At 40.6% G+C, this 12,500-nt stretch overlaps 1 protein-coding gene across 4 annotated transcripts in view; it reads left to right on the top strand.

The window, feature by feature from the left end:
- Positions 1-12,500, top strand: part of LOC138014439 (testis-expressed protein 47-like) — an 83,507-nt gene that overhangs the window by 63,429 nt on the left and 7,578 nt on the right. For 3 of the 4 annotated variants that reach the window (XM_068861508.1, XM_068861510.1, XM_068861512.1), the window contains 3 exons: positions 6,931-6,990; positions 9,644-9,707; positions 10,064-10,159. In XM_068861508.1, the coding sequence (XP_068717609.1) occupies positions 6,931-6,990; positions 9,644-9,707; positions 10,064-10,159 (220 nt within the window). The remainder of the gene's footprint in view (positions 1-6,930; positions 6,991-9,643; positions 9,708-10,063; positions 10,160-12,500) is intronic. The other variant, XM_068861509.1, reaches the window with a different exon arrangement.

A 12,500-nucleotide genomic window follows, 5' to 3' on the forward strand; every position in this document is an offset into this window, starting at 1 on the left:
CTTTGCAATCAATGCCTTTCCCCACGCATGCCCTGCCTAGTAGGCAACACACAGGGTGTGCTGCAAGAGAGCTGCTGGTGTTGGTGGAATGTTGTGGAATGTCCTCGATTTCTTTGAGAAGAACTCTTGTCTGGCGTCATTCACTGTCACTGCTGTGCTGGTTCTGCAGTACAAAAGCACAACAAACCTCTCAATCAGTAACATGTTGTCCTCGGAAATGATCTCTGCAAAGAGAGCTCAGCCAACACATCCATTATCCCAAGCAGATCGTTTGCCTTTACCAGAGAAAAAGGAAACGGTGTCACAACCTGTTACGGCATGCAGCATTGGAAGAGCCTTGGCCTTTTGTAGTCCCAGATGAGAAGCAATCTCATATATTGCCAGGTACCTGAAATGTTTATCGGTGTGAAAGGCGATCCAAACTTCATCAACATCAACGTCAACGTCTTGCATTTTGGAAACTGCAAGAGCAACAACATTGGTGTTGATGGTTCTTATCATGACTCTGCGGCATCCAGACTGCAAGGCAAGAAGCACATGGAGTTTAATGCATGTATCCACTTCTTCTTGGGTACAGTCTTCCTTGTATGTGCTACATAGTTCCTTTCCTTCTACATGACAGGATTCTAATTGTTTTGAAAAGAAGTGGAAAAGCTCTGTCTTGTTTTCATTGACGCATAAGGAAGTCTTCCAGTTTCCAGTCTTCTCTCCCTGGTAGCTGCCTTGTGGCTTCCCTGAGGATAAACGTCCCAGATGGCATCTTTTCTTTTCAATGGCTGAACATGAGAACGTTGTCTGTGTACTCTTGAAGTGTTTTAGCTGCCCCAAGTGATGCCATTTGTACTACGACAGCTCCATCAATTAAGTATAGCGAGTGTCAACTTCTGGACAGTCCAGTTGCTTCAAAAACCTTTTCCAAACAACTCACAAGATCCGACTTCTGGCCTTCTCTCATTCTTTCAGATGGTAAATTATTGGAGATTTTCTTCGCGACTTTGACAAGCAATATACAATCTGGAGAATAGGGCACAATCATCTTTCAAGGCTGCAACTTGTGTTTTTATCTTGTCTGATTTCTGTTCTAGAGGACTGCCAAACAATGGATGATTGTTTATTACAGAAGTCACTTCGTTGGTTCTTTTGCCAAATCGTTCTGCAACGAATGTATTGTACTGTATTTTACCAGTGGCTACCACGTTCTTTATATAATTACTGTTTGGATGGCAGGGTCTCCCACAATTACTTTTGGGTCTAGTGCATAACGATCTTGTCTGTCTTCCTCAAAGGGATTTCCCACTTCCTTAATTGTGAACACCAGTGATGCGACATTCTTCTTAAACACAGCTTGTACACCTGGTACTTGCTCGTGATGGCATGTATCCTCCTTTGTAACTGATTGGATTGGTTTTTAAACTCCTCTGCCATTTGTACAAGTTCAAGTCCAGCAACCGTCCATCGTAATAATGCGCCAGGGTTCTCAGTAAGTTCAACAGCACTACCATTAGCTTGTTCGTGAGCATGATCCATTGCTATGGATGAAAATACCCTTCGATAAAACTACTTATTGGGCTTAGTAAGTAATTATTCATTTACAGAGAAATAATGTTCTCTATTCTCTTTTTCCCCAAAGGGATAAAGCTTGACTAATTTTAGGTCCCGTTTGAACAGCAAAACCAACTTGAACATTGTACATCAAAATCATTACTGTTTGGTTAGATACTGATTACTACTTTTTTTAGAATCTATGAACCTTAAATAGCTGTACTGAATTACTCCAAAACGAGTTATTCTTTTACAAATAAAGCAATGTTTTGATTTTTAACTTTCTCTCTTCTATGGAAGCAAAAAAGCGTAATGACCTTTTTTATCAGCTTTAAAATACACAGTGAAGCTGGTTAATTCTTGTTTGCATTATTGTGAAAACCTTAAGTGAATAAGAAAGGACGGAGCAGAAACGTTTCGTGTTAAAAATACAAGTGTCCTTACACTGCCTGTTAATGGGTGCTGCCATCTTGGATGACTGTGGGTATTTTTTTGTTTACCGTCTTTCATAGTTAAATGATGTAAAATGATAGACCACGTGATGGATATATGTTTCATGTCACAAAGATTTTTTGGTTGCGCTGATAAATGTCAGTGTCTGAATCATAAAACGTGAACGTTCTACCCGAAAAAACAAATGATTTATACCAACCTCGTTTTCATGTAGACTGAAGTTATTTGAATATGGCCACGCCCCCCTTATCCTCTTATAAAGGCACTTTTTCGCTGGCCCTATATCAGAGAATGATCGGTACCTATAAGTGTCATCCTACCAAGTTTCATGCTTTTCGCTTAACAGCTGGACTAGTAACTTCACTTTGCTCTCTGTGCTTGACACTGATCCTGACGTGGATGGTTTGGGGTCAGCACCAACTGCCCTAGCTGGATCCAGATTTTGTGGCTCTTCCGCTTCCTTTGTTTTAGTTAAAAAAGAAAAACGGTGCATATCAATGCCAAAGATAGGTAGAAGCAGAAAAATTATCGAGAAAAGCAGAGGCATGAGAGGGGAATGGATCAGAGTAGTTCCAATCCTTTGCTCTAACACTAGTGCCCGTAACATTTTGTGCTGGCTGTCCTTCGAATGCTTAGAGCTCTACAAGTGGAATATTAACCACAAGAAATTTGATCGAAGGCTTCGAATTCAATGGCAAAGGTAACTTCAAAAATTCCTGGGGCACATTTACTTGTATGCCAAAAGTTTTAGGAGGAAATAACCTCTAATCAGTCACAATTTGCACATTTGCGACAATTAATTTGCGAGCCCAGAGATCGTTTGGTGTTTGCTGAAAGTGGTATTTTTCCAGTTGAAATGTGCTGTTTGCCCAGCAAAGTCAATACAACCAAGGCTGACATCAACTCCATGGACTACCCACTGACCTTACTCCATGTACCATGCACTACCCCATGGGTGTCGATCGGTTACTTTGAAGGTGTACTGCAAAAGAAATATGTTTAGGTGCATGATCACTTCCAGGTTCATTCGCTGTATTGGTCACCTCTGTCATTTTCATTTTCATTTTCACTGCCTTTTTTCCCCTTTGTTGAAACCATTTTCCTCGCCTTGGTCTTTGATGGCCAGTCGCATTTTGATTACTTATTCAATAAATCCTTTACATGTTAATGGGCATGGATTTATTTGTTAGTATCACATGGTTAAAAAGTAGACATTCTAAACAAAATTAAGTTATTTTTAATTTATTTGAGTCAAGAAAGTCATCATTGGCTGTCCATCAGGGTCGACGTTGGCTGGTCAGTCCAGAGAGTCAGCACGGGCACAACTGACTGATGGGCCACAAAGCCTGCACTTGATCTGCAGCAGCGATGGCATTTGCTACAGATGGCGTCACTTGATGCAGTGGAGGAGTGACGTTTCTCTTAGGCTCTCTGGTATTCCATACAGCACCTCTCTTCATTGGCCAAAACTGAATGCTTTAGCGATTGATGCTATTCCAGATGTTGTGGGGCCTTCCCCTCCCTGTTGTTTGGAGAAATGCCAGAGTTCTTGAGATGTCTCTTCAGCACATCTTTGTTCAGCAACTTTTGCCCACCCTGGCTCCCCTTGCTTTGCGCAATTTAGTATATAGAAGACTGCCTTTGGGAGTCTGCTGTCCTCCATTCTGGGGACATGCCCTGCCCAGCGCAGCTGCGATGTCGTAATGAGGGCCTCAGCACTTGCTGTGCTGGCACAGTGCAGGACCTCGAGATCTGGAATGCGACCCTGCCGTCTGATGTAGGATGGTGCACTGACGACGTAGCTGGATTTGTGTCAGGGCCTTGATGTGTCTGCGGTAGAGGGTCAGACTCTTTGTGGTGCAGAGTAGGCATGAGAGCACTGCAGCATTGTAAACCATGACCTTCGTTTTGCAGGTGATGTCACACCAGTTCCAAAGACGTTTCTCAAGTGAGCAGATGCTGGTCATCGTGGTGCCTAGGAAGATGAAGGGGGACTCCATGCACTCTCACTTGCTCAGGCTCTCTCATGCTGTTGCAACAGCATGTTGGGGGCTGGTAGAGTAGGTCGGTCTTTGAAATGTTGATCCTGAGACCAAAGATGTCGGCTGCACAGTCAAAGCGGTCCACAATGTGTTGGATGTCTTTGACATTGCTGGCCACAAGAGCTGAGTGATCTGTATAGAGTAACTCCCTGATGCCTATTTCTCTGGAGGCATGTACAGAGCTTCCCATCGGTTCTAGTGCTCCCTTGCACAGATTGACCTTCATGGTGTCCAGTAGGGCTGCGAGATCAAGAAGAAAGTGGAGGCAAGCATGCATCCCTGCTTCATGCTGTGGTTGACTGCAAAGGCTTCAAAAGGTTTCTCTTCAACTGAGACTTGCCCTTTCTTCCCTGTGTGGTACTACTGCTTGATGATGTTAACAAACTTCTCAGGGCATCCATAGTTCTCCAGCACTTTTCCTAGGGTTCCCTATCCACTGCGTCAAAGTCCACAAAGAGAGGATGGTCCTGTTCCACTGCTTTATCCTGAATGTGTCGCAGTGTGAAGATCATAACCTGATCTTAAGCCACACTGACTCTCTGGTAGGACCTGCTCTGAGATGCCTTTCAGCTGGTTGGGGATGATCTTTTCCACAACTTTTCCAGACATTAGGGCACTCCGTTTTCCTGTAAAAGAAGAAACCTGACGTCTGGCCAATATGTTTCTGTTGCAACAGTACCTCAAAAGTTCTTCAAAATCATGCAGCCAAGCCAAAAATTGCTTGGCAGGGATGAACTGTAATTTCATGAACTCCAAATCCTTCTCCTTGCATTTAGAATGTGTCCTGTGCATTTGGTGTGCCAACAGTGGGGTCAATCGGTAGTCCGTCCAACAGCCATTAGCGTTTCAGCAATTTCTTGCCTTTATACTACAGAGTAAGAAACTTCTGAATGTGATTGGCTAAGACCAGTAGTATTTCAGCCACATTTGACACACTTTATGGTAACCAAATTGATATTGTTTCTAATTTTGAAACAATGGCAGAACGATTTCCCGATTGTGACGTGAAACAACTACAAGAACTTAAGGAAAATGCAGACAGTGCGAGCACTATGAAAATCACTAAAGCCTGGTTTACTGATTGGACAACCTGGGCTGAACAAAATAGATACAATCCGGATTTTATAAGCTACGAAGCCAAGGAACTTGATGAGAAACTTCAGAAGTTGTTGACCGAGCTGAGAAAGAAGGATGGTTTGGACAACCAGCCAGACAGTTTGTGGGTAATGTTAGCGTCCCTGGACCATCATTTTTTAATTTAAAGGTAAAAGGCAGCAGAACTTGCATGGTTAAGGACATAGAGTCAGTTAACGGCTGCAAAGTACAGAAGGAAAAGCTCTCTTCCTCTGTGAACGGGGCTATGGGAAACATCCCCCGTGCATCAAAGGCACTGACCACCGAAGATGGAGAACTTTTGTGGTCCAAAGGGGCTTGTTGGCGTCCCTAATAGCAACAATGGTTAGGTTTTTTTGGTGACCCAGCATTTTGGATTAAGAGGCTGCCAGTTACACCACAACATGTTTGCAAAAGATTTCGTCATTTAGTAAAGATGACAATGGTGTCGAGTATGTAACGTATGAAAGAAAATTTCACAAAAACTCACCAGGGTGGACTTCACAAGAAAAGACAGTGGTTCAGCCGAGAACGTCCGAAATGTCCAGTCAGTCCAGACCTTAATGATTGAGTGCCGAAATTGCAACTGCGATACAAGGAATTGATAATGGAGATCCACAGAATTAACTCCTTCTTGAAATATATGGCTTTTCAAGCCGTGATTGGATGAAAGACGCTTATAAATGACAGTGAATGAAAAATGCTGGTGAAGAAACTCAGAGTAGCCAACCGACCTCACTCCACAATTAGTGGTGTCACTGGTCATACAAATGAGTGCTCTGTAACTGACTTGTGAAAGATGAGCAACAGCTGATTTCCTCAGTCATAAGCTCACAGATAATTAGGCGGGCACATCCAACCAACACTTTCCACGTGAAATGTTTGGCCTTTCCTCTACTGTGACAAACACGCAGATGATAAATGAAGAGCGGCAAATGACAACAATCGACAATTTTCACGGCTGTCAAGTCACCATTAACTAACAGCTAAGCCAAAAGCTTGCCAAGCAGAAGAGTGATGTTCCACAGGCCAAAATCAATAGTTGATAATTGTTAACTGACTTAGATTGTTGAGACTGTTGTTTGAAGCTAAGATTTACAAACATAACAGTGCAGTTTTGAATCGCAGTTGAGAATATTTGTGTGATGTTTTAGCAATTGCATGTTTTATTACATGTTGTAAAGCCAATACTTTGCATGTTACTAAATAAATTTATGTGTGTTACTGAGGTGAGACATTTTCTCAGCCTATAGCATAAACAAACTGCTAGCCTCCCACGCAGACCTCCTTAGGGCTTCGTCGTGCGTTCCTCCCCCTAGGTTTCTGCAGGGTATATGGGATAAATATGGGTTATGATATTTCAAAACTTATCAAATATCACACGCCTCTTTGTGGCTTGTGATATTTTGGTGAATTTTGAAATATCACTTGCAGTATTTATTCAAAAAACCCAACAAACCATGCTATTTCCTTTACTAATTGTAGCCAGTTATCGAGCAATTAAGGGAAATCTAAAGGAGGAATAATTGTGAAAATTTTCTGACTAGTAGCAGCCTACTGTTTGCCGTTGACAGCAAATGTAGAGTTAAATATTGCTGTTGTACAGTGACTTAGCCGTGAATTGTGTGGGCTACCAGAAGCAGAGTGTAAGCAGTCTAAGTAGGAAGGGTAGATTTCTAATGTTTCGGACTGTAAATAGGAGGCTTAAATAAAAAGAGTAGCAATCACCACAGTGTTGCAATTCAGTCTAAAATGGTGCTAAAATGATTTCTTCTTTCAGGTTACAGAAGCGTTGACACTGATCATAAAGTTAGCAGAATATTTAGCAAAGCTTCCAAAGGTTAATATTGATTATTAATTTATGGTATTATTATGAAACCTTGTTGAGGCTCAATAGCCAAGCGAAGGAGAGAGAATGTGTTCTCCTTGCTTATTTTAATTCAGTTGCAGAATCTTTTTCGACTGAAGCAAATATTCATATTTGAAGAGTGGGTCTGTGGACGAAAGAGAGAGGGCATTCTCGCACCTATATGGACAATTCAGACACGTGAAGAATTCAGGAGGCTTCAACAGGATTCGAACCCATGACCTCTGTGATGTCAGTGCAGTGCTCTAGCAACTGTGCTACGAAGCCACTCAGTTGGGATCAGGTCAATTTGTTGGGGCTCGTTAGTTCCTGTGAAAGGACTCGATGAATGAAATAACTAGAGATTACTTCATGGAAAATGCACGCGTACGATTTTTATTCACGAGTTGAGTAGTATCAGAAAGCGAACGAGTGAGCGCAGCGAACGGAGGAGGCCGTGGGAACTGAAGATCACGGCAATGAACATGTACAAGTACAAAGAAGGATTACGTTTTCGCAAACGTTGGCCGTGTAGCACTTCACGGCCTGCTCCCGTCTGACCTTGTAGCTCAGTCGTTAGAGCAGCGGTTATCTAACCCGAAGGTCGTGAGTTCAATTCTCACCCTGGTCAGAGTTTTTCTCTCTCCTTGTGTGGGCCCATTTCCATTAGTAGGGATAACGCTCACATTTTTCATATAGGGTACAAAAGTAGCACTTCACATTACAATCTAATCAGTTAAGTTTGTTTAAAGTGAAGAGTCGCTTGTCAAAGCTACCGGCGCTTTGGGTTTATTTCCCTTTCCTTGCCTCTTTAGTTGTTTTTGTTAGGACTAAAGAAACTCTCTGGTTTTCTCAAATACCAGGTCGTTTTGTTATGCTTGCGGAATAGCTCTTTTTCTTCAGTTGTCGTTCCAACCCAGCCACTAAACTTCGAAGGAAAGTCGGCTCGTATTCATTGCCTTCTTTAGTGCGGACAGAGATGATAAATTGGTTGATGTTTTCAGTATTCATTCAGCTCAACCGCAGGAATAACGTCCATTTTCCTATCTTCGACCTTCGTTTTCAAAAGTTGTTTAAGTAATCGTACATCTCGTTCAGTTTTTTGAGCGGCATTTCTGTTTTCTTGTTCTAAAATAAATTCCTCAACTGAACAAACCACGGCCATTTTTCAAAGCGCACGGTTTTTGTGCAACGGCTGTCGGATGACGTTCCATTCGATACTTTCATTTATCACTGGTGAAATTTCGTCGTTCGCGTTACTGATTGGACGAACGATATTTCTTCACAGTGAAATTTTTTCGTTCGTGTTCCTGATTGGCTACATTTAGAATCAGTACGAATTTTATTCACTATGATTTTCGTGGATAAATCTCAGTACCTATGAAATAAATGTTTGTTTGAAATGTGGGTGACAGACGAAAGAGAGAAGTGATACTTGCACTTATATGCAACAACAGCAACGACAAAAATAGAGAACTATGAAGTAAGTAATAAAACTTAAGTAAGGTGCAATGCCCCCTTAAAAAATTACAAAAGCTAATCCAGCTAGGAGGCGGAATATAGAATTATGTATAAATAAAGGAAGATAGTCGATCCAGGGTGGCACAAATATAAGGATAAAAGACAGGCAAACACAAAAACAACAACAAGGTCAACGAGGTCACTTGAAATAACAAAATGGAGAACGAAAAGAGGACGTTTTAATAAAAGTAATGTGACTTAATGAATTACTCTTTTAAGGCACCCTTAACTTTGTATAAGCAAAGATTTTTTAGACTCCTCAATAGCATTCCAAAGAACAGCCCCCTTAAAACGAATGTTGAATTCCTCATGCTTTGTCCTTGCAGAAGGAATGCAAAATGATGAGTTAGAAGCCAGTCTAGTTTTATACTTGTGCCTACTTGATATGGGAGTAAAACAATAATTGAAAGCAGAAGGTGACAATTAAATATAAAGATATAATTCAGGTAATATATAACATCGAGAAATTTCATAATATACAGTAGGAGAAGTATGATCATTATAACAAGAAAAAGTGATAATTCTAACAGCCGTCTTCTGCAGAACAATAATATGATGTAAAGTGGGTTTATATGGGTCATGGTTCAAATCCCGTTGAAGCCGTCTGAATTTTTCAGGTGGCTATAAGAGAAATTGTTTAAATTGTGCATTCGTTAGGATCTCTTTTATTGGAGGTGTGGCCCGGTGGCTTGGTTGCATTCAGATGGTCAAACTCTCACTCTGCGCCAGCTTGCTTAAAGCTTTGGTTAGAATTAACCTGTGGTAAATACCATGACAACCTAGATATTTTGATAGTATTTAATCATTGGTTAGCGCAACCCAAGCATCGAACATTGTGACCCTGGTATGCATCTTTGCTATGGAATTTGCAAATGGCGATTAAATTTAATTCCACCACTCTTTTTAACCAAACAGTAGCTTCAAATTTCTTTTGACGTTCAAATTTGCCAGTCACCAAGCAAAACCAAGAAGTCGTTGTATCAACAGCCAATAACACTCGGTTCGCACATCAATAACAAATGCATGTTGGGTATTTTAAAGACACTTTTATGTCTATTTAAATCATATATGTGTATTTAAAATGAAGTTTAGTTTATTCATGACAGTTTCTTTTTTCTTTGTAAAGATTAGTCTAGCAAACACCATGGATCACTTACCAGAGAGGGTTCCAGACCTACTGGTACGGCAAGGTAGCAGAATGTTTCATTGATCACAAGCATCATTTGCATGAGAATCCTTATAACTGACCATTTGCTCAATCTGATGTGATAGGGTATGAAGAAAACAGGTTTAACTTGGTCGCTTGCACGTCCTTATCTTTTTCCCTTGTGTACAGAATTAACTTGGATTAGATGGGATTGCGTTTGATTCGGTAGAAACTGCTGCTTAACTTTTTTGTTGCAGCTGCAAACCAGCTTATGGCGATGCTTCTCATGAGGTATCGAGAGATACCCTGTTTTAACAAAAACTTATCAATAACACTGTTCCATTATGTCCATTAGAAAACTACAACTCAAACCAATTAACTTGTATTGTTTCCATGCAGATCTCATGGAATACATACTGAGCTCGCAAGACCTGAATACACCTTCAGCTTACCTAATGAGGTATACAACACCCATGGACATAGTTCTGGAGAGTGGTACGTAAGCAGACATTTCTCCTTCTTTATTGCTGTAATTAAACTCCTGCACAGCTTGAAATTCGTACTCAACTTAACAATTCACTACGAAAAGGAAATATACAAATACAAAGTTACAAGATACTTAAAACTAAACTTCAGAAAGCCAAAACGACGAAAAATGAACTACTTACAAGATCTGTACGGCAACTCTTGGTACAATAACTGACTTACAAAAAGACTGAATACAGTACGTTTATACGAAAGACCAATACCTAATGAAGCAACGAAATGAACAAAGGGAATTACACATCATTAGGCAACAGTGTTCAAGTGCATTGAATAGACGCGATGACGAAGCAGATACCCGACTAATTACTACATGCGGAATTTAGGCATATTATTATTATTATTATTATTGTTATTATTGTTATTATTGTTATTATTATTATTATTTCGTTTCTCCTAAACTTTCAGTTGTTCAAATTTTACAAAGAATATGCGGAATTTACAATTCAACGCGATATTCTTGACTTAAAGATGGACAGTGACTCTAATGTGTGGAAAGTCAGTTGAATGAATAGACTGCTTTCACGATCTCGCAGTTCTGTGAGATTACCCACTTCTGGCATTGTCTAATTAGATTGTTTTTGTCCTTTATACCTATTTTATCCAAGTCAATTACAAGATGTTTATTATAACCTGCTAGGAAATCAAATACAATGTTCACTTGAGTAACACTAAATCTAGGGTAAAGTCTCTTAAGGCCAGCTCTTAGGTCTGTGTATTTGTGCTGCTTGTATAAGGATCATTCATCTATACATCCTACGTTGCACACAGTTCCTTCAATCAGGATCTATTGTTCCTTCTTCTTGTCCATGACCATGATATCAGGTTTATTTGCGCCGTCTTGTGGTGCTATATCCAGCTGTATGGGGATATCCCAGAGGATTTTGGCTTTCTCGTTTTTCACAGAGTTTTTTGGTAGGGATTGCTGGTACCACGGCGTCGAATCTTGGTATATGACGAAACCATACGATGATAGCATGTGATGATAAGCCGGGCGCAACATGCGATCGTGTCGTGCCTTGTACAGAGACTGAGCAATAGCAGAGCAACTACATAACAAGTGTGGTACTGTCTCTTCCTTCTAGTGACATAGTCCGGCGACATATCAGATCTCTTTCTCCGTCTTTTAACGTCTTTCTACTTTATACCTTTGTTGTTAGCAACTGTTGTAGAATACTGCTATATATACTATAGACAACATCTGGGATGCCCCTCCATATCTTACTGATGTTATAACTTTCCTTATCCAAGTCTTCGTCTTGCCATTGGTTAACAATGTACTGTGCTACCCAGGGTTGTTGCTTTACCTCTTCCTCAAATTTCTTCTCTATTTCTTTCTTGAGTAGAGATTTGATGTTTCTTGGTTGACATTTTGTAACCTGAATTTGTCCTTTGTTAGATATAATTGTTGGTGTTTTCTTCGCGACGTCGCAATGTATGTCAAAGTTTAGTTGATTTGCAAACATCTTCGCACCTTTCATGATTGATCTTAAAGACTTTGTTTCCTTGTACTTTTGGAAAGTCGCGACCAGTTAGACGTGTGGGTCAGTGCTGCTTGTCACGTAGTGTGCCGTTGTAATCTTTGTTGATTTGTACAAAATCTTTAACTGCTGCAGTTCTTTTCCTCCTTTGTGAGAAGGTAGTTAGATCATAGCATTAGACTCGTGATTGTGTTTACGTCGATTTTCGTTCATTATTTTACGTGTCTTTCTGTCAAGTTCTTGTAGGTGTTGAATAATACAGTCTGTTGTCCACATGTGATAGAGAAGTACTGGAATTGCAAACAAATTCTTACCTATGACCTTTCGTGGAACTGATAGGGGCGATGTTCATATCACGGATAGTCGTCTAAGGTATTCACGGTCAGCCACTTTCTGCAGTTTTTGTTCGAGCTGGGTGGCATTCTCAAATTTCCCCAGAAATTTATAGTAGTCGTCTTCTCCAAGTACTGGTACTTGCTTTCCACTGCTTAAAGGGAACTCGTCACTTTTCATGTTTTCCTCTCTTGATGTACATAGCTGCGCATTTATCAATTCCCCATTGTAGACCAATGCTCATAAACGTTTCTTCTAAAGTACTTCCAACTGTAGCAACTTTGGTTTTGTTCTTAAGTTTTCAAGTCATCTACGAATAGGCTGTGTGTTATCTTTGTGGACTTGTCGTGGGAAAGAGTATATAGCCTTCAGTGGATCGCAAGTGCCAAGCTATAGGGTTAAGACAGAGAGTGAATAATGTGACACGTCCTCTAAGATTGCTTTGTCTATTAACAGATTGTCTACACATCCCATGGAAC

The sequence above is a fragment of the Montipora capricornis genome, chromosome 8, assembly GCF_036669925.1.
Source record: "Montipora capricornis isolate CH-2021 chromosome 8, ASM3666992v2, whole genome shotgun sequence".
Lineage (NCBI taxonomy): Eukaryota > Metazoa > Cnidaria > Anthozoa > Scleractinia > Acroporidae > Montipora > Montipora capricornis.